Below are 27,994 nucleotides of genomic sequence, written 5' to 3' on the forward strand. Positions count from 1 at the left end.
TTGCCTTATTAGAAATCATGTTAACAGTTTATTAAAAGCTATTAATGATGACATCATGATGTCATAAAGGTTGGCCCGTAGAAAAAGTATGCGAGACAGCAGGAGCCCCTTGGCTGGCTAGCTACTTGTTCCACCAGCAGAGCTGACATTAAGAAACTGGGTTTCTTTGTTCTTTTTGGTGACAGGTTCTGCTTTCTAATATATGACTTGCACAACATTGATTTGTTTATTAATAGGCAATACACCCCCCCTCAAATCAACAAGGTTTGTGCAAACCACATTAAGGACTGCAAAGAGTTAGAATGTTCTATTCTGAAAATAGGAACTTAGTACAATTGCATTTCATTTTGCAAAATAAAAAACAATAAACCCCCACACCTTCCAATTTGGATGTTAATGCCTAGCCAGTCTCAGCCTAAATATGCAAAAGTTTATTTTAATTATGAATTGTTGATGTGGAATTGAGTGCAATTATCCAGTGCAAAGTTTTCCACCTTCTCTGCCCTCCCTATTCTCCTGGCCCCTTCAAAAGAGATGCTGCAAAATGGATAAGTATTATTATTTCATGTGGTTTCTCCAAAATTGTTCTTTCTTCTGACATAAAAACCTGGATTAAAACCTGCTCAAACTGTATCTCACCTTGCTGGTTTTTATTATAAAAACCAAACAGGTTTGTGTTTGGGAGTTTTTTTAAATAAAAAAATTACATTACTCTTCCAGGCCAACTTTGGGGCTCTTTCAAACATCTCTGTACAGATAAGGATGTTCCAGACGGTACCAGACACTTCGTCTTACGTCAAGGTAAGACATGACAGCATCTTTAAACAGGTAATGTCAAACATTTACAATCCTCCCATCTACAACCCCCTCCCCCTATTCAGTAAACCACATGTGTTAGTTTCAAGGTGAGACTTGAGCCTCTGTGACAATGGCTGAGTTTAGGGAAGCTTCCTGAAAAATTCCTTGCATTAGCTGTGTAATGCAGAGATGTTTACAGGAGTCAGTTGGGGTTGCCTGACATACCATATATCATATTCATCCTTTTGCCTTGTTGGAGTCTAACTAAGTAGTCCTATAAGGTAATGCGCTGATGAATAAATATAACCTCGTTCCAAGATTATTAAACAGCAGCGTTTTGCTCAGATTTACATATATCATATACATGCTTCCCCAAATGGTATCAAGTCTAGAATCCAAATTTGGTGCAATGATGGAAAATGTTCTTGTCGCGTTTGGGGTTCCACTAACAAATTGCCCATCTTTATGACAGGTGCTAAGGGGGGCCTTTATATGGCAAAGCTTACGGGAAGGTTAAGAAATCAAGAAGAGATTCTTTAACAAAGAATGGGGGAGATACAGCACATGGATCATCTGAAAAAAAATACTGAAAACAATTAAATACATTAGCAGGATTAATTTAAAATCTAGCACTTAAGAGGTGATTTTGGAAGAAATATAGTGAGTAATAAACAAAAGGAGTTAAGGAGGAGATGCAGTTTTGAAAATGTTTGTATAAGAAACCAAGGAAGGGGAGGAGGGAAGTCTAAACAGCTATGTATGTATTTGATGGTAATTATTGTTAATTTGAAAAACTGAGAAATAATATTTATATAAGGAGGGCTTTTATATAGAAGTAGTAAATAGCTCGACACAGCATGCGGCCACCGCCATGCAAAAGGCAAATTCCATGTTAGGCATCATGGGGAAAGGAATTGAAAAGAAAACTTACCAGGATCATAATGCCATAATAAAAATCTATGGTGCGACCACATTTGGAAGACTACAGTTCTGGAGAGAGAGGTTAGAGGCAAGATTTTCACCATGTGAACAGCCAATGAAGTTGAAGGTTGAAAGATTCAGGACAGAGAAAATAAATTCCTTCACACAGTGCAAAGTTTAACTGTGGAACTCACTGCCACAGGAGGCAGTGACGGCCACCAGCTTGGATGGTTTAAAAGAGGATTAGGCAAATTCATGGAGGAAGAGAGGGCTACCCGTGGCTGCCAGCCATGATGGCTCAGCTTGGCCTTCTGAATGTCAGCTGTTGGTAACTACAGGAGGGGAGAGCGCTCTGAGCTTGTGTCCTGCTTGTGGGCTTCCCATAGTGGACATCTGGCTGCCCACTGTGAGGATGTTGAACTAGATGGACCCTTGACCTGATTCAGCAGGCTCATCTTGTGTCATTTATGCCAGCGGATGATGCGAAGAGGAATTCCTGCGCTGAATCACAAACGAAGTACAGTGGTACCTTGGTTTAAGAACAGCTTGGTTTATGAACAACTTGGCTTAAGAACGCTGCAAACCCGGAAGTAGGTGTTTTGGTTTGTGAACTTTGCCTTGGAAGCAGAACATGTTTCACTTCCTGTTGAGTGTGTTCCATTTGTAAATTGAGTCCCCCGCTGCTATGGGAAAGCACGCCTTGGTTTAAGAACACTTTGGTTTAAGAATGGACTTCCAGAATGGATTAAGTTCGGAAACCAAGGTACCACTGTAGCTTGTTTTGTTTTACTTTTGCATTGAACTTTACTGTACAAGGTGAAATTTGGAGAATAGTCTTTATCAGGATCTTGCTTGCCTGCCTTTTTTAGGCTGCCTGTCCTCATACATTGTGGGATCCAAGATTGCAGATCAGGATTTTTGGGTTTGTTTTTGTTAAGCTCATTTGAGCCCAGTATCATATTTTACATTATATATATGGGGTTTCTCCCGCCTCCCCAAAACAGTGCCGAAGAATGTAAACAAACCAGGCCTGCGACATCTGGATTACACATTTTAAACCAGCTTGCAGTCCGTACAAGAATTTAACATGCAGGCTGCTGCTACTTTCCTTGACTGAAAAAGTGGAGGCAGAGGAAGAGGCTGTGATAAAATCCATACCTGATGCAGAATTTGACCCTTCCCTTTTTGCCAGGCTGGGATCTGATCTTCACAACATGGTTCCTTATAAACATGAAAATCAATAACATCCAAAGACAGAGACCCCCACAGAGCTGAGCCAGTCTTATCCCCTATGGAGCGGGACCCTATGCATGATTACTTGGAAGTCCCATTAGAGTTGAAGGGAGTTTGGGATGGGGGAGGAATTTGACCCAGTTCTCATTTTAAAGCGAACCTATTTAATTAGGACTTTCCAAAACAATATGTGAACCCAAAACACAGAACCGTCTTTTGAAGTTTGTAAACTGCCAAATTTTGCAATGCAGTTTCACAGCCATGTAATGTGTACTAAATATGCACATTTTAAAGGTAAAGGTAAAGGGACCCCTGACCATCAGGTCTAGTCGTGGCCGACTCTGGGGTTGTGGCGCTCATCTCGCTTTATTGACCGAGGGAGCCGGTGTACAACTTCCGGGTCATGACTAAGCCACTTCTGGCAAACCAGAGCAGTGCACGGAAACACTGTTTACCTTCCCACCGGAGCGGTACCTATTTATCTACTTGCACTTTGACGTGCTTTCGAACTGCTAGGTTAGCAGGAGCAGGAACCGAGCAATGGGAGCTCACCCCGTTGCAGGGATTCGAACCGCCAACCTTCCGATCAGCAAGTCCTAGGCTCTGTGGTTTAACCCACAGCGCCACCAGCATCCCTCTAAATTACAAAATACATACAAATACCTCTAAAATACAAAATACATAAAAATGCACATATTAGTGAAAGCAAGATGAAAAAAATGCATTGTATTAGGAGAAATGACCTTGTAAAAAAGAATAGGCATATAGGAGAATTTCACACTAAAATGCTGGTGAATTTTCATGAGGACTTAAAAAATAATAATTCACAAACTGATGTAGAAACAGGTAGGACTGAACCGAGAGAAAGTGAAATTGACAGATTTGCAGGTCCTTGGAGCTAGGGCCTGCGCTTTGCATGCAGATGGTCCCAGCTATTTCTGGCGTCAAAACGCGTAATGCTGCCAAAATCTGTATTTCCTGGCTCCAGAATGCAAACCTCAGTAGGCTCATAATGCTTTCCTCAGTATGGGGTGAGAGTTGTGACTCTGGTGTCCTTCTCCAGACAGGATGCCTTCCATCCACGCCTGCCCCTGCTTAAATTTGTTGCTGCTCCATAGGCAGTGGAAAGAGAGAGGGAGGGAAGACTATGTCCCCTCCACTCCCCCTCTGAGAAATAGAATTTATCCACTCACATGCATTGGTAGCACTGGGAAAATCACATTTCCCAGTGCTCCTGGAGCCTGACATGCAGCTGAAGCAGCAAGCTGGGGATGGGGCTGTAATAATAATAATAATAATAATAATAATAATAATAATAATGTTTAGGGAAGCTTTTAATGTTTGATGCATTACTGTATTTTAATATTTTGTTGGAAGCCGCCCAGAGTGGCTTGGGAGGCCCAGCCAGATGGGAGGGGTATAAATGATAAATTATTGTTATTATTATTATTATTAATAATAATAATAATAATACCCTGCCCATCTGGCTGTAAAGAAAAAAAGAGCTGGACTAGTAGTCAATTAGATCAGGAGAGCAGGAAGAGCACTCAAGACTTCCTGGTGCAGGATTGGAGGAAGGGATTGGACCATATTGCGCTTCTTACGACATCATTGGGGGAACGACATAACTTTTTTGTAATCCAGATTGGAAACTGTAAACTATTTTCCAGCTTTGGGGAAACAGTTCTGTTTCTTCCTGAGCCTTCCATCACGATGGGGGCATCCCTCCAGTCACTAATTTTAGATCTCAAGCAGAAGAGCTGGTCTGACATGGTGGAAGGCAGGCATGCTTAATCCATTTGCAAGGAGAGACTTGCAAAAAGCCAATGCTGAATGCCAAGAATTCATGCCCAGATCCTATCAGCCTCACCCATCCTCCTCCATTTCCTTCTGCTCTTGCTTCTCCTGGCTCTGAAGAATCCCGTCTTCATACCAAAGCTTCATTCATTCAGGCATAGGGTGTCAAGCGCGGTCTGCCAGTTGTTTAGAAAGAGACTTCCTGGGGAAATTGAAGTACTATAGGCAATGCAACTTACATAGGGGTTATGTAACTTACGTTCTGGGGGTTCATGAGAAAATAAAATTGTGCAAAGTCAGGAAGACTCCTGGAACTGCACCTGTGTTGACTATCCCTACTTTCCCAGGTTCTGGGAAGGTTGTGCAAGACCCTTGGAAGTCTGTGGGAAGCTCTCATGACATCTTGCAGGAGCCTACCACAGCCTTCAAGAGGTCTTGCATGACCTCCCCAGACCACTGTAAGCAAGGCTCATTCCATGGCAGGAAAATCCAGTGCCAAAAGAGCTTTGTAAGCCCTCTTGCCTTGCTTACTGGGCTCTGGGAAGTTTGCAAGAGATCTCTGACTGTCCCTTCCCTTCATTTATTTATTTCCCCACCATTCACGCAAAGCTGCAATCGCATATGTAAAAAGGTAAAGGAACCCCTGACCATTAGGTCCATTTGTGACCGACTCTGGGGTTGTGGCGCTCATCTTGCTTTATTGGCTGAGGGAGCTGGCGTACAGCTTCCGGGTCATGTGGCCAACATGACTAAACCGCTTCTGGCGAACCAGAACAGCGCACAGAAATGCTGTTTACCTTCCCGCCGGAGCGGTACCTATTTATCTACTTGCACTTGCTTTCGAACTGCTAGGTTGGCAGGAGCAGGGACCGAGCAACGGGAGCTCACCCCGTCACGGGGATTTGAACCGCCGACCTTCTGATTGGCAAGTCCTAGGCTCTGTGGTTTAATCCACAGCACCACCCACTTCCCCGCAATCGCATATGTAGATCATGCGTAAGTTGTGGATATACTGTACATATTTAAACTACTGAATCAAACTGCTTCCCTTGCCCCGAGATAGGCTTGGCAACAGGGGTTCTGCTTGAGGCTACTGTGGGACTGCTGGGTCTGTAATGGGACTCGGATGAGGTGTCTGAAAAACCAGAGAGCTGTTGTTGCCAGCTTCTGCATAGAAGATACTGGAAGAAATGGACCAAGAGTTTGACCCAGTGCAACCCCTTCTTCTTAAATTGACTGCATAGCAGCAGTCGGGTGAAAAACGAAAAGAGCATCAATTTGACTAGAAGATGGCCACATACAATGATGGTAATTGGGGTGGAGGGGAAGGTGTTTCATGGAAAATAATAATGACCTCCTGTGAATCATGCCCTCCCACTTCGGAGACTGTTAAGAGGGTCCTGCAATACGATATGAAAATATTCACCTGTCCGTAGTAATGACGAGATGCATGACCATCTCTGATTTGCCTTCATAATGTCACCCTCCAACAGGTAGCCAGAACTGTTTGTGACATCATCATCCCTCTGGCTATGTGATTTCTGATTGGTTAGGTCTGGCATCCCCAAACTCGGCCCTCCAGCTTTTTGGGAACTACAATTCCCATTATCCCTGACCACTGGTCCTGTTAGCTAGGGATGATGGGAGTTGTAATCCCAAAACAACTGGAGGGCCGAGTTTGGGGATACCTGGGTCAGGACATGTAGCCAGAAATAAGAAGAAAGCCCCTTTGAATACAAAATGGATTGAAGTGGTGTAAGCAAATGTTTGGCTTTGCTTTGGGACCCACTTGATACATTTTATTGTAGGAAGGGGGAACCTTTTTCAACCTGAGAGCCTCATTCCCTTCTGGGCAGTCTTCCAGGGCTCACGTATCCATGGTGGGTGGAGCCAGAGACTAAAGTAGGTGGGACAATGAATACAAAAGTTACTCTTGTACAGCAGGCTAGCGTATTACACTCAAACAGCCCCCTCTGTCCTCCAGGCAGACAAGCAAGAGGCATGATCAGAGTTCAAGGACACATCCCAGCCAGGCAAAAATATGTGGGGGCAAGGTCAGTGAAGGATGTGGCCTGGGGAGCATCCCAGGGGCCAGATAGACAGGTTTGGAGGGCCACATTCAGGGTCTAAGATTCCCCACCCATGTTTTACTGAATGATGGCCATTGCATTAGGGGTTGATACCAAGTTAGAAGTTTGATTTCCATGTTGCATATTGAAAATGCTGCAATTTGGGGGATGCATTTTGGCCATTCTTTGAGATTCAGAATTAGCTGCATCATATTTCAGTTTGAAACAGCCTAAGATACTGCAGGAAAGTGAAATGAGCTATTATTGCATGTCAACAACACTCCAGAGGTGCTATATGAATGCTTAAAGATGATGATGTTTTAGGAAGGCCTTTGGGGTTGATATGGGAATTCAAGCTGGCCAGACTGTTGTCATCTCTCTGTTGTGTAGATAAAATATTATGGCCACACATTGGCCAGGATCCAAAGGCCTGTGTGACTAGTTCTGTGTGCTCAAGTGAGGAGGAAGAGGATGGGCTTGTGCTTCTAGCGCAACAGAACCTCATGGCTCAGGGTAGAGGGGCTTTTAATAGTGAAAGGAACTTCCAAAGCAATTTGTAATGATGTGGGGGGAGATTTGCTGTGTGAAGATGTGTATGTGCTACCAATCCGACCGACTATACCCAAGCTCCCAAGAGCACATAAAACAGCTCTTTGCACCTGTAAATGTGTGCCAGGCGACAATTTTAAATCATCTGTATATATAGACATCTCTTGATCTACAGTAGAGGAGGCTGGTCCATCAGGGCAAATGGGGCAGTGCCCCACCATCATGGTCTGGCTGGACGCAGAGGAATGGTGAGAGGCACCAGCTGGAGAACCCCCAAATGAAGAAGGCTGAGAGTCTGGGGATTGGTGGTGGGATGACGATGGGTGATCAGAGGGACGAGACTGGAAGCAGTTGGTTTCAGAAGCTGAAAAGGTAACAGGATTTAGTGAGCAGGGAGAGTTTGTGGCAGAGAGAAGTCCAGAATCAGAAGTGGAAGCAGGAGAGGAGGGACACCAAGAGCCAGACTCAGGCTGGTGAAGATGCCAGAGTGTCTTCTCCTCCTGCTGCAACCAGCTCCCTTCTCACTGGTCTCCCAGGACCAGGAGAGGCATGAAGCAGGAGGAGCAAAGGCAGGCACATGGCGTACTCTCAGATTGCTTGGGAAAGACCCGGAGAGGAGGAGACAGGTAGCTGTGGGCAGGTGAGCATCTTTAGTCCCCACAACTGCCTTATAGGGGCAAGACTTATAGAAGAAGAGTTGCTGTGCTCATTAGGCCTGGCAGTACTGAGAGATCTTCTTTCTTCTAATAAAGAGTTAAGTTCACTTCCTCTGTGTGATTTATTGCTGGCTTGCTCCAGACACCCACCCACCCTAGCCTGCCCTCAGTCAGCAGTCAGCTCCACCTGTGTGCTGGTCCCAAGGGTTAACTGTGAGGCGAGGTCCGAGTCCAGTCCAAGGTCGAGGGTGCAGTATGGAGGCAGTCCATCAAAGCTGAAGCTGGGTGCAAGGCAGGGAGTTGGGTGAGGTCAGGAGCTCTGGCAGGAAAGCAGGACAGGGTGCAGGCAGGAACTAGCAACCAACAATGTTGCTCCCGCAACTTGGGACTGGGGCTGGCTGGCTTTTATCTGCCCCGAGGCATAGGGCAGCCCCGGTCCTAAGGTGACTCACCTGGAGGCGAGCACTCCTCCTGCGGGAACTTAGTTCCCTCCACCTCTCTGCCCTGAGCCTCTGTAGCTCAGGAGAGGCTGGAGGGTTACCGGACCCAGAGGCAACCTCAGCTTCCTCTGACGGGGCTGAGAGTGGAGCACCTGCAGGCAATGGGTCCTCCATCACCCCAGGAGCCAGAGCAGACTCAGTTGGTGCCTGCACCTGAGGATCCAGCACAGGTGAGGACCCTTCAGGCTCAAGCCCCAACCCTGGCTCAGCTGGTTCTGGAAGCAGGGAATCCTGTGCAGGCTGGGATCCCTCAGGTTCAGCATCTGAGTCTGAATCCCAGGCCATCACAACCTGCCTACCTTCTCACATCCATCTAATCCAGAAAGTGGATTTGCCTGCCAGCTTCCTCCTCCTCTTTAGCCTCAAAGTTTCCCCTTGTACAACCCAGTAGGGCAGAGGAGAGCCAGAGAAAGAAGGGCATTTGCTCTCCTACAGTTGCTACCCACCCACAATGGGATGTAGGGGTGGGGGTGGGGAATCGGTTCAGCCTGCTTTTTAATGTGATTCTACCTAATTTGTACTAATCCAGAATGCGGCAGCTAGACTGGTGACTGGGGGCGGCCGCTGAGACCACATTACACCGGTCTTGAAAGATCTACATTGGCTCCCAGTACGTTTCCGAACACAATTCAAAGTGCTGGTGTTGACCTTTAAAGCCCTAAACGGCCTCGGCCCAGTATACCTGAAGGAGCGTCTCCACCCCCATCATTCTGCCTGGACGCTGAGGTCCAGCGCTGAGGGCCTTCTGGCGGTTCCCTCATTGCGAGAAGCAAAGCTACAGGGAACCAGGCAGAGGGTCTTCTTGGTAGTAGCGCCCGCCCTGTGGAACGCCCTCCCATCAGATGTCAAAGCGATAAACAACTACCTGACATTCAGAAGACATCTTAAGGCAGCCCTGTTCAGGGAAGTTTTTAATGTGTGATATTTTACTGTATTTTTGGTTTCTATGGAAGCCGCCCAGAGTGGCTGGGGAAACCCAGCCAGATGGGCGGGGTACAAATAATAAATTATTATTATTATTATTATTATTATTATTATTATTATTATTCCCAAACAATGTATGGACCAAATTGCAATTATTTTTCAAAATTCAATTTTTTCTCTCCAAATTTTGCAGTTCAAATCCTGGCTCACTCCAAATCTTGATATTTGGGTTGGGTCACAACTTGGTCTTCGTTCTCTGCCTGTAAAATGGGGTGAAATTGTGAAAAGGGATGAAATGAGGTTCAGAGGAGGCTGTGCTGCAGATGTAATTTTTGAGAAGGAATGACCAACGTTACTCAGCTCTATCCTGCCTTTCAAAATCCCCTGTGTCTGAAAGGTGTGCAAAGTGGGCAACTTTGTGTATTTTTACCAAGCTTGAGAAAGGACCTGTTTGCCATCTGAATAAATTCAGTGCGCAATTTCTTGCTTTTTCAAAAATGGGTTTTCACACAGCCATAATGTTTTTGGTCTCTCACAAAGAAGCACATTCATGGAGGGTGAATGGAAACAATATTTTGCTTGTTCTTGGCATTGGCCTGTCTGGAAGGTTTGCAAAGCCAGAGAGAGAGAGAGAGAGAGAGAGAGAGAGAGAGAGAGAGAGAGAGAATGAACTGTTGATAGCTAAAAACATCAATGTTTTCACTAGACAGAAAACTATTACAACTGCTGACAAATTGTGACACTTCCACCTTATCAGTTTTGTGCTCTGTCATGTCATGTAGTAACAATGGTTTGCAGAGAGAACTTCTGCCTAAGTAGCAAAATGACTGCGCAATGGAGCGATTCATTTCCATGTATTCTTATTACATTTCTATCCTATGTTTCCTTCCATGGGTTGTACATGATTCTCCCCATTCCCTCTTTTACCTTCACAACAACTGTGCAAAGTAGGTCAGGCAGAGAGATGGCGAGTGGTCCCAGGGCAACACAGCGAGCTGCATGGCTGAGTGGGGAATTTGAACATTGGACTCCAGGCATGGGCATAGCTGGGGGGGCACCTGCCCCCCTAGATAAAGTAAAACAATAGAAATACTTAATTAACTGACCAATCACGTCAGTTGTGCCTCCCCTAACAAAAATCCTGCCTACACCCAGGTCCTAGTCTGTCAGGGAGACTGCTACACAACTGCTACACAACACTGGCAATAATGATGACTGGACTTGGTAATGTTGACTTTTCAGAGGACAGCATTTGCTACAGTTCTTTGGTCATGGGTTCATGGTCAGGGTTGGTTCGAGACATTGTGCTGCCTGAGGCAGAAGAGCAAAAAGGATTGTCCCCAATGCACTTAGTGGGATACTTCTTTCAGTGGCAAAACATTTTGTGCAAGCCGAATGTTTCTTTCCATGAGCAGAACATTGTTGCACAAGCAAACTCATAAGCAGGTTACAGGTAACTATGCTGCAGAACAGATTGTGCACTGTGTGTTTTCATTAGCTCTGAATTCCTCTGTTGGGCAAAGTCAAAACTCACCTGTTCACAAGAGCAATAGCCCTTGCACTAGTAGACATAGAAAGCCTTAAACGGCTCAGGGCTGCAATACCGCAAGGATTGCCTCTCTCCATATGAACCTGCCCAAACACTGAGATCATCCTTTGAGGCCCTTCTTTGTGTGACTCCCCCATGAGAGGTCTGGAGGGTGGCAACATGAGAACAGGCCTTCTCTGCAGTGGCTCCCCATCTGTGGAATGCTCTCACCAGAGAGGTTCGGCTGACGCCTTGATTATACAGTGGTACCTCGGGTTAAGAACTTAATTCATTCAGGAGGTCCGTTCTTAACATGAAACTGTTCTTAACCTGAGATACCACTTTAGCTAATAGGGCCTCTTGCTGCCGCTGCACGATTTCTGTTCTCATCCTGAAGCAAAGTTCTTAACTCGAGGTACTATTTCTGGGTTAGCGGAGTTTGTAACCTGAAGTGTCTGTAACCCAAGGTACCACTGTACACCTTTAGGCACCAGGCAAAATGTTCCTCTTTGGCTATTTGACATCCAGTGCCCTTTTAAATGTGTGCGGAGGGGGGTGTTATTGGTTTGTTGTCGTATTGTATTATGGTTATTGGTTTGTATTATGTATTTTGTGGTTTTTATATTGTAATTTTATGTTGTGAACCACCCTGCAGATGAAGGATATCTACAAATTTTAATAATAATAATAATAATAATAATAATAATAATAATAATGTTGGATAATTCCCACTGTCTCCTTCACCACATATGAAGGTATTTAGTACTCCAGTCTGGCCAAGTTATTTTGGAATCTGGGGCAGAAAGTCCCACAAGTTTTTCTCCCTTGGAATACAAATACAGTACCAATACATTAAATAACTAACAAGTTACTGTCCTTTTATGAAACCCAAAATTCTCTGCCTAACGGTAGGACTGGCTCTGCCCATGATTGTGGGAGAGTTGGGGGAAAATAAGAACCCTGTTCCTACATATCTCTTACAGCCAGGGTTACACAAAGGCAGGGCAGAGGAAAGGACTGCCTCAACAGGTCCAGTTTGGCCCAGGTGGATGCTGTCTGGGTTAAGCCAGGACCACCATTCCAATAGATTTCTATGAAGCAATCTGACAGCACAGACTGCCATCAACAAAACTGCAGTACAGTGGTACCTCGGGTTACATACGCTTCAGGTTACAGACTCCACTAACCCAGAAATAGTGCTTCAGGTTAAGAACTTTGCTTCAGGATGAGAACAGAAATCGTGCTCCGGCGGCGCAGCGGCAGCAGGAAGCCCCATTAGCTAAAGTGGTGCTTCAGGTTAAGAACAGTTTCAGGTTAAGTACAGACCTCCAGAACGAATTAAGTACTTAACCCAAGGTACCACTGTATAGTAAATTCAGCAGCCACTAGGCCCTTGATCACGTTCAAAAACCTTCTCCTGACAGCAGAGGGACACGGCAAAGGCATGGTATCCATAATATACAAAATACTGCTCCAAAATCCCACAAACCCCCTTGATGCAATCAAAAAACAATGGGAACATGACATAGGCTATGAAATAAACCCCACTCAATGGATTAGAATGTGGTCTAAACCTCCCTTTAAACCCATCTCAGCCAAAAGAAGGGAACTCACTCTGAAACTCACCTACATGTGGTACTTAACACCACAGAAATTGGTGCTGATATACCCAGGAACCTCACCAAAATGTTGGAGAGGCTGCACCTCCACAAGCACATACCTTCACATGTGGTGGGAATGCCCCCAAATCCAACCCTTCTGGACAGTAGTCCTACAAGAGATATGCAAAATAACTAAACAGGTATTAGTACTCACCCCAGAACTGGCCCTACTGAACATCTTCCAAGACCACTCACATTATACAGAGCTTATAACCCCCCTACTCTCAGCAGCCAAAAGCCTCATAGCCAGACACTGGAGAGACCTGTCAGGAGTGAATATGGACCAGTGGTACCAAATTGTATGGGAGACAGCCTTACTAGAAAAGCTAACCAATAAACTGAAACTGACATGGGGACAAATAGAAGAGGACACCTTCACCCCAGTATGGCTCCCCTTTATCACATACACAGCCCAACAAGACAACAAGAAGAACACACCAGCAGCATACAAATCAATCTGGCTTACCTGAACCAACAAGCCCCACCATCCCAAATGTAAACAAACCCCACTGCAGCCAACCACAGACAACCAACCACACCCTGCCCCCTAAGAACTCTCACTACCAAGGAAATGTAAAAAATGAATAGAAAGAGAACCTACCCAGTTGATGCTGACACAAAACCCCACATGTACACTGTGCAAAAGAATATAAGCCTCTCCACCCCACCCCTCCTCTCCCCCCTCTTCTTCCCTAACCTTATACTGTACTCAACACTAATGCCTCACAACAAATGTAACTCATTTGTAAGAAAGACTGTACAACCTGAAAAAAGAGACAAGACATGAACTTTTGTAAACCAAGAAAATCTTTAATAAAAAAATTATCAGAGAAAAAACAAAACTGCAGTATGTCCCAATCTAAACAAGCTTCTCTCTGCCTGCCCTGGATACATCGCTAGTGTCTCTGTTTCTGGGTTCTGTCTTTTTGTCACACTCTGCTGTGACCAAGATATGGAGCCCAGGGTGATGTTGTGCAGATGAAGCAAACTCCCTTTTTGATAGATCCCACTGGATTCTATAGGGCAAAATTAAGAAAAGGTTGCAAACAGCAAGACCTTCTAGTAGGGGCATAACCCACAATAAACCAGGGGTGGTATTCAATTCACTTTTACACAGAGTAGACCCACTAATTCTGAGTAAAAGTGTGTCACCAAGGGCAGCTCTCACCACCCCTGCCCTGCTGCCATCATTGTGGTACCACTTGGAACACACTTCTGCCTTCTCCCATAAGAGATGAGTGCCATTCACTTCTATGGAAAACAGGGAAATGCTGAGCTGGGGGGACCCTGGTGGGATGAGGTAAACACTGGCTTCAAGGGGTTGTGCACCAGAAGGGGTGGGGAGAGGAAAACACCCAGGATCCCTGCAATATGCCAGCCTTTTCTCTGCCCCCACTCATCAGAATGACAAGCATTTCACCAGTTAATAACAAGCATCTGGAGACAGAAAAAGTTGCATAAGTCATTTTCCATGTTTTGCTGGTTAGTGATTGATATTTGGGGCACTCACAGGGGCAGGAATGGGTGCAAAAGGACCAAGTGGCTGAGGGCCGAGAGGAGGAAAGTTGCTCTGCCCTCCTGGTTCCTCTTTCTTGCCCATGTTGTTGTTGTTGTTGTTGTTTAGTCATTTAGTCATGTCTGACTCTTCGTGACCCCATGGACCAGAGCACGCCAGGCACTCCTGTCTTCCGCTGCCTTCAGTTTGGTCAAACTCATGTTCGTAGCTTCGAGAACACTATCCAACCATCTAGTCCTCTGTCGTCCGCTTCTCCTTGTGCCCTCCATCTTTCCCAACATCAGGGTCTTTTCCAGGGAGTCTTCTCTTCTCATGAGGTGGCCAAAGTATTGGAGCCTCAGCTTCACGATCTGTCCTTCCAGTGAGCACTCAGGGCTGATTTCCTTCAGAATGGAGAGGTTTGATCTTCTTGCAGTCCATGGGACTCTCAAGAGTCTCCCCCAGCACCATAATTCAAAAGCATCAATTCTTCGGCGATCAGCCTTCTTTATGGTCCAGCTCTCACTTCCATACATCACTACTGGGAAAACCATAGCTTTAACTATATGTACCTTTGTTGGCAAGGTGATGTCTCTGCTTTTTAAGATGCTGTCTAGGTTTGTCAATGCTTTTCTCCCAAGAAGCAGGCGTCTTTTAATAGATAGCCCCTTTCTTCCCACAAGTCTTTGCCAGCTCAGGCTTTGCACTGTGGGGGGAGGGCATAGGCATAGGCATAGCTAGGAAAATTGATGAAAATACTTAACTAAAAGTAGAGATTGCAAAAATATTTTGACAGATTTTTCTGGGCACTTGGGGGTCAAAAGAAAGTAACTGAAAACAACTGTTGTTGAGACATTTCATTCTGAATCTGCTTGTGTTCCTGGACCCATAAATGCAAGCCAGGCATCTGCCCTGGGCACATGACACACTCAGTGGGCACCACAAGCAATCATGCTGAGACAATGTTGCCTGAAATCACCCCAATGAATGGCTGTAGCAAAGAGCCATGAGAGAAAAGCCAACTCATTGTGCAGCGCGAAGCTCAAGGCTGCTTGCGTTAGCTGCAGATACAAAGCAACGTCACAAATCAGGAACCGACCAGCTCTTCATCACATAAGATGTGGACTGAGCCAAAGACACCTAGCAGCCTGCGGTACAATTTGGATCCACGTATCTTAGCGTCAATTGGTTTGCTCCATCAAGATCCTTTTAAAGCCGTCCTGGGGCCTGAATGTGGCCCTTCAGGCCTTTGTGTCTGGTCCCCAGAACCCTCTTCACGCCTCCCTCCCAGGGCCACACCTCTCACTGGCCCTGTAGTTTTTTTCCTGGCTGGAATGTGCCCCTGAACTCTGGATAGCTCAGTTGGTCAGAGCATGGCGCTGATAATGCCACGGTTGAAGGTTCGATCCCCGTGTGGGACAGCTGCGTATTCCTGCATTGCAGGGAGTTTGACTAGAATGATCCTCAGGGTCCCTTCCAACTCTATGATTCCATGAGCTCAATATTGTTCTGATTGTGCCTCTTAGCCAGTGGCGAAGCGGCGTGCTCCAGCACCGTGGGCAGAGCGCAGGCAGGGGCGTGGCTGGCGTGCGTCCCGGGGGGCATGGCACACATCCTGGGGGCGTGGCACACCGCCTGCAGGGGCGTGGTACCTAGTGCGCTGGGGAGTTCACACAGCGTGTGTCGGGGGGGCAGCCGCAATGGTACCCCCCTCCCTGGTGGTGCCGGGGGTGGTGCACTCTCCCCGCCCCCCCCATTCCTCTGCCAGTGCTCTTAGCTTGACTAAATGGAAGCTAGGAAGGAGTGTGTAGGAGTGTGTGTGTGTGTGTGTGTGTGTGAGAGAGAGAGAGAGAGAGAGAGAGAGAGAGAGAGAGAGAGAGAGAGAAGGGCCAGTGGTGGGTGGAGCCAGAAGCCAAAGGGGGTGGGACAGTGAATGTAAATTTTGCCTTTGCATAATAGGTTAGTTTCTATTCTCTCTCTCTCTCTCTCTCTCTCTCTCTCTCTCTCTCTCTCTCTCTCACACACACACACACACACACACACACACACAGTTTTCCTCCCACTTCAGGATGGAGGTAGTCAAACTGAGACTGAGTAGGCATCTGCTGTGGCGGATCCTTCTTGGTGGCATCTGTGTGTGTTACTTGGAGTAAGTCACAGTCCATCTGGATGAAGGAGAAGACTGTAAAGCCTTCTTTTCTCCAGACCAATACAAGACTCTTCAGGGGGCCAGGGAAAGTCCTGTGCAATTTGCAAAGCTCCTTCTTCTGCCAACACAGCTGGTTCAATAAATGGTAAAACTTAAGGCTGCCTGACATGATTCTCATTCTTAGATCCACATCCACACTCCCTCCCTTAAGCCAAACATGTTGCTAAACTCCTGGCTTACAGTGCTTCAAGGAAAACTCCATGGGCTTGAGAGAGAGAGAAATACGCCTTATGCTCACTTACTTGGGAGTAAGCCCCACTGAACTCAGAGGGACTTACTTCTGAGTAGACATGTATGTATAGGATTGTGCGGTCAATCAGCTGCATAGATTAAAACATGTATTTTAGTTAATACAAAAACTTATTTAAAAAATAAAATGTGCCAACCTTTTTAAACATTTGAATGAACCGTTTTCACACAGCTTTAAAATAAATCAGCAGCTTTTTTTCATCCTAGGACAATCTTCACCTTGTTATTTTAAATCATCATCAACTGCAATGAGGTTTTTTTTAAAAAAAATAATACTTAAAAGGTATCACTTGGAGTTAAAGAAAAGAGCAACGTTATTTATCCTGGAAAATTCAACAGGCTGAAGCTGTTAAAAAGAAAACAGCTAAAAAAAAAAAGGCAAGAAAGCAAAATAGGCACAGGGGATCGGCTTTTACACTGCAAAAGTCTCTTGCTTTTCCAGACACCAGAATCCAAGTAACCAAATCCCCCTTCAGTTAATTCACTAACTCTGCTGACCTTCTAAAGGTTCCATTATTTCTGTGACTTATAGAAAAATGCACCTCTAAGAAAACAGACTTCAGCTCCTCTGCACATTTTGCAACCCAGACTGCCTCGCCGCTTCTCCCCCCCCCCCCGCCGCCTGCCCCCTTTCTCAGTAGGGGAGGGGGATGCTAGGGGAGGGCGTGGGGGGAAGCCTTAAATCTTTCCTTCAAATCTCCAAATATATGAAGTCTGAGGAACAAATTCAAAGCAGGCACGGACGCCTGAAGAGAAGTTAGAGGGAGAAATATTCCGTTTCATTCAAGCGCATCAAGGGTCTAGCTGGAGTCTTGTTTGGCTAAGGTCAGACGAGACTGGGCTCTCCAATAAAAATAAATCTCAAATTAATTATGGCCTCAAGCGAGGGGCCAGACGTTTGGAGCTGGTGTGCTGCAGTCTGGTTTTTGGGAATTCGTTTTTTCTTCTTCTTCCTCCTCCTCTTCCTCCTCCCTCCTCCCGCAACCACTTTAAGTTTACAATATTGGAGCGAAATGGGGAAGAGAAAGCGAGGTCTCTTTTACATGTGGCCTTCCAGACGTGTATGGTGGACTCTTGGATCCCTTCAGCCTCAGCCAACATGACCCTCGGCCAGAGATTATGAGAGTCAAGCAACTTCTGGAAGGACACGGACTCCCCATTCCTGGACTGGGGGGGGGGGGGCGTCTACCCAAAGAGAAATCCCTTATCTATTCAGAAAGAAAGAAAGGAAGAAAGGAAGAAAGAAAGAAAGAAAGAGCTTGAGATAACAAAACCTAAACTACAGCTCCAGCATGGAGTAAGAAAACTAATGATGTCAGTGTTTCTGAGCATGTGCAAAATTCCTACTTTGTTGGGACCACTGCTTGGCTGAGATATGTGTGCTGCTTTGGGGGGGATTTTTTGTCCTTGTTAATGCTAAAAACCTATGGAGGTTGCTACTCCCCTCCCCGTCACCATGGGAGCCAACTCCTAGGGGCAACTCCAGCCTCCCCCCATACAATACTTGAGGTGGCTACTCCCCACAAAGTTGATGGGCATTGCCACTGACATGGTGTGAGTGTGCCACACCTTGTGTTTGATTCATAGCTGTCAACGTTTCCCTTTTTTAAAGGGAAATTCCCTTATTCCGAATAGGATTCCTCGCAAAAAAAAGGGAAAAGTTGACAGCTATGGTTTGATTATGTGGAGTGGGGTTTACCTGCCCCCCCCATATTTTATTCAAGTTGGCACCCCTGCCCCCCCAAAGGAATCTTATGCCTGTTATCCTAGGCATACATCAATTTGCCCAAGGGCTCATTATCATTGCTATACCTGTATTTCCATATTGAGCAGGGTGGGTGGGTGTGGACTTCCCCTGCTGAATATCTGCCTGTTTCATAGCTGTTAAGGAAGAGTTAACAAACAAACAAACAAACAAACACACAAACAAACAAACAAGGATTACTCTGTCTAGTTGTGCTGAAGACCGCAGTTCAAGCCTTGCCAACTTCAGCCGAAAGCAAGTCCCCAGTCTTTCTGGATGAGGTCCTTAGCTTATGTCACTGCCTTGTTTGTGTGTGTGTGCGTGTGTGTGTGTGCGCGCGCGCGCGCGCAAGGTGTGGAATCCTGCCTATGTGAAAGGTAATGAGAGGCTTTCCCTCAATCTGTGAATGAGCCAGGATCTCCCTCTGCTGCTGTCTGTTTGCAGATCCAAGCCAAGTGGAAGAACCTCCAGTTCTTCTGGCAGTCTTGCATCCAGATCCTTCGCTCATCCGGGGGTCGGCTGAAATGTCTAACTGACGTTCACTGCCCCCCACCCCCCATAATGGTTTTAGGGGGACTGGATAGTGCAAGCAATGAATGTAATATATAACTTCTCTCCAAACTCCTTTGATTTCCGCACTGTTGACAGCTACATATTGTAAGCTCCTTGGGGGCGAGCACTTCTCTCTCCCGCTTCTGAAACTGTAAAGCCTCCGGTCCGTTCACAATGCTCTATAATAACCATAATGCATGCGAAAGAGGACTCGCCAGGCTTCTTTTTAAGCCAGATCGGATTGGTAAAGGGAGACTTCCTGGAAGCGTGGAGCCCGAAGCAAGTCTCATTCGGATCCACGGGGATTTCTGCCTTACATGCATAGAATTTCAGCCTGGGGAATCAGTACAGATGCACAAAATGTTACCGCAAAAACGATAATTCTATACTATGGCCAGCATTTTGCATAGTTACTTGGGAGCAGATTTCTGCTGCAGTCAATGGAACTTCGTTCCAAAGAATTCGGATCCTGCGCATTTTTGCCATGATGTTCTACGGAGTTCCAAGTAAGAAGGCATAGGATTGCAGCAGGGTGTGTGTGTGTGTCCATGTTCCCAGTGTGTGTGTGATATGGACATAGACACCAGCGAGGTATCAAGGGGATATCTTTCTTGCATAGGTGTCTAGCATAGGGTTCCATCCTAAGCATAGAGTTCATTGTGGATGCAAGAGACAATTCCTGCATCGCAGGGGGCTGGACTAGATGCCCTCTGGGGTGCCTTCCAACTCTACAATTCTATGATTATATGATTCAGTGATGCGGTGTAAGCATTTCTCACCGAATCCGTAGCATAATCGCGTTCTTGTGCAGTCCACGGTTGTCTTAAACGATAAATGGCGTAAGGGGTGGTGGATTCCACTATCCTGATTTGATTGATTGATTGATTGATTGATTGATTGAACGACGGTATTAAATACTGCCCGCCAGTGATCCCATCTTTTCTGGAGCTCCTCTACAGTCAGATCCTATGCAAAGTGAGCCACGCCCAGTCTGGCGTTTGAGAGCCATCCGGAGAGGCGCTGGGGGACTCAGCGCCGGATTGAAAGAGAGAGCCCTTGAGAAAAGAGGCACCCGGCATTCCTAGGCATGCTTACTCGAAAGTAAGTCCCATCGAAATAGATGGCATTTACTTCTAAGTCAGCAAAACGAGTAGGATGGTTTTGCGCTCATTTGAACTGATTTGCGAAGTTTGTTGAACATCTTATTTTAAAATTTCATTGCGATATACTGCTCCCCCAAAAGTAATATCTTAAAAAAGAGAGAGGAAAACTATCCTGACATTTAAAAAAAAAATGTTTCCAAATATCCCTTGGCATCTCTATTAAGTCGTAAATTTTCAAGGCGGACTCTTGAATAGAGACAAAACAGAAACAAAAGGTCGAATTGAGAGTTTGCAAAAATTGTTTTCCAGTTGCGTGAAGAACGGAAGGCAGCCGCCCGCCCGGGTTCATCGGACGCATCAAGAAAGGCTTGGAAATAGTTCATTGTCCATTTACCTCCCTCGCTACTATCCCCGTTTACTTGTCAAGGCGTCGCTGAATGTTCCCGCGGCTGACAAGCGGGAAATGTTAGGGTAATTCGGATCTTTCGCCAGTCTTCAGGCAGATCTCTTGGGCCCACGAGAAGGATGTGGCCTGAAAGTAAGTTTCGTTGAAGTCCACGGGACTTACTTCGGAGTAGACGTGCCTAGCCTGGCTGTGACTGACTGTGCGCAGTGACCTGTCAGCTAGCTCAGGATCTTGCTGCGTCCTCTCTGAGGCGATCCAGCTCCCACTCGGCGGCTTAGATCCTATTGATGTCAATGGGGTTTCAGCAGCCTAACTCTGAGGCTGCGCTTAGCTCCTGATCTTCCTGCAGGTGAGGGAGACTTGCCGAAGGAAGCGGGCAGAAAGAAGGAATTGCTGGAAGTGATCAACCCAAGGAAAAGCCGGGATTGGGGGGAACTATCGGCCAATCCCGTCTCTTTGTTGGGTTGATCACTATATACAGCGATGTATATACATATGTGTGTGTATGTATAGATGATGATATAGATATAGATATAGATATAGATATAGATATAGATATAGATATAGATATAGATAGATATAGATATAGATATAGATATAGATATAGATATAGATATAGATATAGATATAGATATAGATATAGATATAGATATAGATATAGATATAGATATAGATATAGATAGGAGGTGTGAATCTCCTGCGTTCCAACTTTCGTCATCCTTTTACTTGTCAAAGGCACCCCAATTCTTTTCTTGTTGGCTTTGGGGGGCGATAACAGGCGGCCTGATCCCTTCTGGCGCTCCGCTTGTCCACACCCGCGTTTTATTAGAACTTAACTCCGAAAGGAAATTGGTTCAGATCTCGGCTTCCAGTATAAAAGGCGGAGGAGCCCAGATCGCTGGAAGACGAGCCCTTTCGGAGCGCTATCAAGCCCTCTCTTCGCCTCGGATCATTTCCACAAACTTTCTCGATTTCAGATCTTGACATTCACGGCCAGGTTTTAATGGCAGGCGACCTCAGGTCACCTGAAGGTCAGTACATTCGCTTCTCAAGGCGCACAAACACACCAGGCAGCGACCGGGATGGCTTGCTCTTCTCAGTCGACATGGACACTGCTTAATAATAATAATAATAATAATAATAATACAGTGGTACCTCGGGTTAAGTACTTAATTCGTTCCGGAGGGCCGTTCTTAACATGAAACTGTTCTTAACCTGAAGCACCACTTTAGCTAATGGGGCCTCCCGCTGCTGCTGCGCCGCCGGAGCACGATTTCTGTTCTCATCCTGAAGCAAAGTTCTTAACCTGAAGCACAATTTCTGGGTTAGCGGAGTCTGTAACCTGAAGCGTATGTAACCTGGAGCGTATGTAACCCGAGGTACCACTGTACTACTACTACTAATAATAATAATTGTACCACGCCCATCTGACTGGGTTCCCCCAGCCACTCTGTGCGTCTTCCAACACATATAATCTTCTTGTTGTTCCTCCCGATGCGATTTAGAATTGGACTGCGCTGCTGTGCACATCTACTCGAAAGTAAACTCCCCCGGATCTAATGGTTCTTCTTAGCAAGCACGCATTGGTTCGGGTTGCAAACTTTAAGAAAGCGACATCTGGGTCAGAGGAGGATGGGGGGGTGGTCTTCCCTTTTCCTCCCTTCTCCCCCACTGGAGTTTGCCATGTCGTGGTGAAGCGGAGGGAGGGAAGTTGTTGGTTAATAGAGACAAGCAGCCGGCCAGACAAGGGTTAAGCCTGGTGCCTTTGCGCGGCCTGCCAGCCAGCCCCCGTGGCCCCGGGCGGAGGGGACCTGACCCCGCTAGCAGCATCCAGATGTGGGCTGCTCTCCGGGGACACCGCGGCAGAGCAGCGCTCGGATTGTAAAAAGGAGACAAGGCGGCGGGGCGGGGGGAGGCGGTGGTCGTGTCCCCAGCCTTAGCCCCCCACCCCACCAGAGACTGGCTGGCTGGCAAGGCGGGAGCCCCCGACTGGGTGGGGTGAGTGGAGTGGAATGGATGGGGGCTGATTTCTGGAGAAGGGGAGACAGAGGGAGGGGCCAGGGAGGCTTCTCCGCCGCCGAGGAAGTCAAACATCCAACTATCCGGGCGCCGCGCCTCCGCGTGCGCGGCATCCTAAACAAACCTCCCCTTCTGGACGGGAGGGGCAAAAGGGAATTGGGCTTCTGCTTGAGACAGACAGACACACACTGGCTGGACTAACAAAACCGGAAGAGGGGGGAGGAGGAAAGGCTGGACCTTGCATGAGGTAACCATCTTTTGTGGAGGGGGGGCTGTAGAGAGAGATGTTGACAGTGAACTGCTGGGTGGGGGGCTGAGGCTGCGTGTGGGGAAAACTCCTTTTCCAATTTCTGCTCCATTTCCTTGCGCGCGTCTTTCCATTCTTCTCTGTTGCACAAGAACGGGGGAAGTATTGGATGTTGGGGCTACTTTGGGAGGGAGAGGGATTTGTTTGAACAGTGCATGGCTTTGAGTGTTTGGGGAGTTTGTCCAGATCATTCTCATATATATATATATATGTAAATCTCCAACCGTCGCCGCTCGCTAGATGGAAACGCTCCGCCAGACCCTCAAATCCCAGATCCTGCAGGGAATATCCTAGAAAGAAATCAAAAACAAATCGGGCTTTCGTCCGGGTTTGTCTGGGTTCTGCTGGCCGGTCGCGCGATCCTGTATACTTTTACTTGAAAGTAGGTCCCATTGAGTAGAATTGTAGAGTTGGAAGGGACCCCAAGGGTCATCTAGTCCGGTAAGGCGGGACTTCCGTGGGACTGAGCTCCGTTGGGGCTTTACTTCCGAGTAAACCTGCCTAGTCACAGGTTTGGGCTTGGAGAAAAGAGGCAGAGAGGATCGGACTTCTTTTCAATCCTTTTTTTGACATTGGTCCCCTTACCGTCCGCCCTCAGTTTCAGACCTATTCCCACCATCAAAACCGGCTAGGGAGGTCTTCTATGTCCCTTGCACCTAGTCCTAAGCGGGGGGAGTTTGTTTCGTAATAGAAAAACATACTCGAAATTAAGCGTCTCCTTATATATAGATATACTCCATCAATTGCTTGGCCCGCATGTGAATCTGCCCTAAAACTGTCCCAGACCCCCAAACGCAGTAAATTTGGCACAGTCCCGCTCACTTGAAATGAGCAAACGTCTCTCCACACTTTGGAGAACTCAGCAACCCTTTACTTCCGAGTAGGCATCATTGGGATGCCGCTGCATCTCAGCTGTCCTGCAACGCAAAAACGTTAAAATGCCAATTGGCTGCAGTGCTGACCAGGATATCACCCGAAAAGGTTGCTCAAGAAGGTCAGTTTGTGGCTCCAGGAACCATTCCGTAGTACAAATGCTGTATTATTGAGAAGAAGGTGCAGAAAATAAAGAACAGGGGTCCACAGAAGGGCTGCAGTCCTAGCTCCGCTTACTTGGGAGTAAACCCTATTTCATTTAATAGGATTTACCTTTGAGTAGACATGGTTAGAGTCGCGTTGAAATGCTGCAATCCTCCGGTCAGGCTGCAATCCGAAACAAATTTACAAAGGAGTAAATCGCACTGAAGCCCATAGGGAAGCACGCTTAGGATCACCCTGTTAACTAGGAGTAAGCTCCATTGAATTCCGTGGTCTTTGAGTAGACAGGCATAGGATGGCACTCTTAGCTTATTAAACTCGGAGGCAAACAATGCTTTTTTATTTTGAAAATCAAGAAATCTTGTGCCTTTCGGTTACTCGAAGCCAGCGAAAAGGTTCAAGCTCTCACTATACACACATACACGTATACACGTGTCCGCCCACGGTTGCCTCGCGCCTTACCTTAGTTGCCCTTTTCCTGGCAATAAACGGGAGTTTTGAGTTCCCTGTTAGGAACGGGGGAGGGGGAAAGCCAAACAAAGGAAAAATCCTCCAGAAACCCTTCCATGAAACGCCTGTTGAATATTGACAACCATGTGGTTTTGTCATCTATTCAAAAGAGCACATTGACACATTTAACCGTAAGAAATCAAAACAAATTTGGTAGGCTGGGGCGAACGAGAGCCTTCCCCCATCCGCGATGTAATTAACCTCCGGATGGGAAAACGCCTTATGAATGATTTATTTATTTTACAAATTGCATGTGAAGGAAAACGAGAATTAATGGCTCAAACTGGGATCCTGCAACGGATCTGTATCCTACTGAATTTCCGGATAAATAGAGCCAGGATCGCACCGTCGGGCACCTTTAAATAGATCTGTATGGAGAGCTGGGGGGGGTGAAATCCCCCCCAGATGTCCGGGAGAGGAGAGCCGAGTGGGGGCTCCTTGCCTTTTCCGACAAGCCAGCCAAAATCCTGCAGGAGCCGGAGGGAGCGCCCCGAGTCCTGAAGCGAGCTCCGGGGTCTCGCTCCTTATCTAACCCCAGCAAATATCCTGCTAGCTTTTAAAAAAACCAAAACAAGTTCTCCTCCTCTTCGGATCCAGCAGGGCCGGCCCAGGCGCGGCGGGGAGCGAAGTTTCCTCCTCGAGTGACTTCACTTCCCAAAGTGAGCTGGGGAAAAAAGTTTCATCCGGTTAACTGTCGCTCTTTCGCTTTGCGGCGAGAAGAGAAGCGGAGGAGGAGGCAGGCCGTGCGGGCGGGCGCGGAACAGAGTCGGGCTGAAGCGGGCGGCGTAGCGCGGGCGCGGAGCTCAACCGGGTCAATGTGCGGACTCCCGGGACGCCGGACTGGGAAGCGCGCTCGATGGACGGGACCATTAAGGTAAGGGGGGGGGAGAGAAACTGGGGGAACCAGGACGGACGAAGAAGTGGATGGATGGATACGGGGCGAGAGGAGCGCAGGGAGCAGGCGTTGGGGGGCAGAATTGTGAAGAGGGCTGCTGTGGCTATTTCCGAAGGGGGAGGTCCAGGAAGGGTTAAAACCCGTCCGGCGAGCGAGAAGCACCCCCTCCTGCCCATTCTTCTCTCCTTGCTACTTGGCTTGCGCGTCGCCGGCTGCGATCCTATGCAAACGGCGCAAGCGGCGCGCGGCAGAGCGCAAGCCTGAGCTGCTTGCCTTCCCTCCAGCTTAGTCTCCCCCTCGGCTGGGGAATCGGGGTTGGCAGCATCTGGTGGGATCTTGGGGGCTAGTCTTGCGCGTTTCCTCCCTTCTCCCCTGCACACGTTGGAACGGGCAGAGCTGGCGGGAGAGCGAGAAGCGCTGGACCCGCCAGCTCCGGGCTAGAGGAGCTGCTCGGGTCGGGGATGCTTTTGCAGAAGGACTGCGGTGTGTGCAATGAAATCCAGGTCCAGGGTAATCGGGATCGGTGCGGCGTCAGGATCTCCGGTTCCCCTCTCTCTGTGTTTTGCAATCCCCCCCCCCCCCCAATTTTCAGGGCAACTTCTACCCGCGAAGCGCCTGCCGTCGATTGGGCGCTGCTATTCGCCTGCCTGGCTTCACGCGCGCCCTTCCCACGGCGGGGGCGCCACTGTTCGGGGTTTCTTTGGATTGCTGCGACCGGGGTGGAGTGTCTGAATGTCCCGAGCCCGGCCACTCGGTCGCTAGGACTGGGGCAGTCCCCTTTCAAGGCATGGGCACGGTTGATCCTCGGGCTCGTCTGAACACGCGCCGCTCGACAGAAAAAACAACAACGCCACACGCGGGGCAAAGGGGCTCCCTTCCTCCACCCCCAGCTCCATTACGGACCTGCTTAATTTCTTGGTCGCCTTTCAGAGGAAGAAAGAGGCGGGGAAGGGATCTTTTAAAGCTTCCGTGTGTCGGGCGGGACTTCGTTGCGAGGCGCACGAGTTGGATCTGGGTCCCGGGGGGAAAGGGAGCTGGCCCGGAGGGTGCTCTCCCCCACCAAACGTTTCTGCCTGTTTTTGGAGATTCGTCGTGCTGTTGTCGGAATCATAGAAATGCAGATTGGGAAGGGACCCACAGGGTCATCTAGTCCAACCCACTGCAATGCAGGAAAGTTGTTTTGTGTTGTTGTTTTGACGGCTTCACCAGCAGCCCCTGAAACGGATCCGAAGAGGCGAATGTGCGCAGGAACGCGGCGGGCGGGCGGAGCAACAGCCATAGCGGCTTCTTTGCCTGGGCGGGGCGGCGGCAGCAGCTTCCCTTCCTCTCCTCCCTCCCTCTCCCGCACCCGCTTCGCCCGCAAGTGATCTCTTGCGGAATCTGCCAGATTCCTCGTAGTGAGTAACAAGTGCAGCATCCCACCCTGCAGGGAGGGTGGAAGGGGGGGGGAGGAGCGGGCGACGTCTTGATGACCTGGCAAGGAGGCTGCTGCTGCTGCCGCTACCACGAAGCATTCAGCTATTTTGCGTCCTAACCACCAACTCCTGGAGAGAAAAAACATCAGTTTCTCCTTCAGCCTCCCAGGCACTGACTGAAGCCAACTACTGCAAATCCTCCTCCTCTCTCTCTCTCGGACAGAAACACTCCGGAGTAAAACCAGGAGAAGGCAACAGGGCTCTGGGAATTATTTATTTGGGCTTCCAAGGTTTTCCCTACCTAGAAGTGAATTTGAGCCCTGGTCCTGGGTGGGAGATGTAGATCGGCAACATCTGGAGGGCCAGAGGTTCCCTGCCCTTGCCCTATAGCGAAGTGGTAGAGCCCCGAGGCTGCCGGTAGAGGATGGCAATTTTTTGAATGGAAAGGAAACCCCTCCCTGTATTCAGCAACACATCATTGATGTAATGCCAGGGCCTCCGTGGTGGATTTATACTGGATCATTCATACATCATTCTGCTTTGCTAGTTGTTCTGTGTCGCACAGATACAGCAAAGGTGCCATTATTGTAGCTGCTTGGGGAGTCTTTTTATAGTTCACTAATAATAATAATAATAATAATGGGAATCGGTAAGAGGGAAAGGAACAAGGAACAGTTCTGTGAATGGTTCAAAGGCTTGCTTTTGTATCCCTTCCCAGCTGAACTGCCAAAAAGCAGCATGCATTTACGAGTATTTGCTGTTCTTGCTGCTAAAAATCTCTGTAATAACTTCTGTGCAACATGAAATATGGGGGAGCACCTACTCCCTTATGACTTTTCCCAGCAACACTCTTAAGAGCTATGTTTTGTGTTGTCTGGGCCAAAAGTGGATACTTGTATAATAGGCCTTAGTATTGTTTCGATAGGCTTGAACTCCGTGTGTAGCTTTACGGGACCTAATGTGTAAATCAGCCAGTGAGGTGTAATGGTTGGACAGATGGACTATGACCTGGGAGACTAGAGTTCAAATCACTGGGTGACCTTAGGGCTAATCACAATCTCTCTGCCTGACCTAACTTGCAGGTTTGTTGTGGGGATTAATTGAGGAGGGGTAGAACCATGTCCACCACCTTGAGCTCATTGAAGAAAAAGTGTGGGATAGAAATGCTGTAAATAAATAAAGCTTCCTAGATGCTGCTGGATTCCAGCTGCTGGTGTCTCTGATGGCTGGACAGGTTTTTTTGGAGCCAGGAGTCTAACAACAGTTAAAGTGAGGAGCGGGGGGGGGGGGGGACAGCGGAGATCTTTGGCCCTCCAGCTGTTGCTGAACTACCCCTCCCATCAACCCCAGCCAGCCTGGACTCTTGGCTGATAGGAAGTGTCATTTGGCAAACATCTGGAGGGCCACAGGTTGCCCAAT

At 47.6% G+C, this 27,994-nt stretch overlaps 1 protein-coding gene across 3 annotated transcripts in view; it reads left to right on the plus strand.

The window, feature by feature from the left end:
- Positions 1–782: 782 nt before the first annotated feature.
- FLI1 (Fli-1 proto-oncogene, ETS transcription factor) overlaps positions 783–27,994 on the plus strand; it is a 113,909-nt gene continuing 86,697 nt past the window's right edge. The window contains exon 1 of one of the 3 annotated variants that reach the window (XM_080983573.1): positions 783–801. Coding sequence is in view for 1 of the 3 variants with exons in the window: in XM_080983574.1 (XP_080839700.1) it covers positions 25,122–25,139 (18 nt within the window). In the remaining 2 variants the exon portion in view is untranslated. The other 2 variants (XM_080983572.1, XM_080983574.1) reach the window with 2 other exon arrangements.

This window comes from Podarcis pityusensis (genome assembly GCF_964106645.2).
Source record: "Podarcis pityusensis genome assembly, chromosome: 15".
NCBI classification, from domain to species: Eukaryota; Metazoa; Chordata; class Lepidosauria; order Squamata; family Lacertidae; genus Podarcis; species Podarcis pityusensis.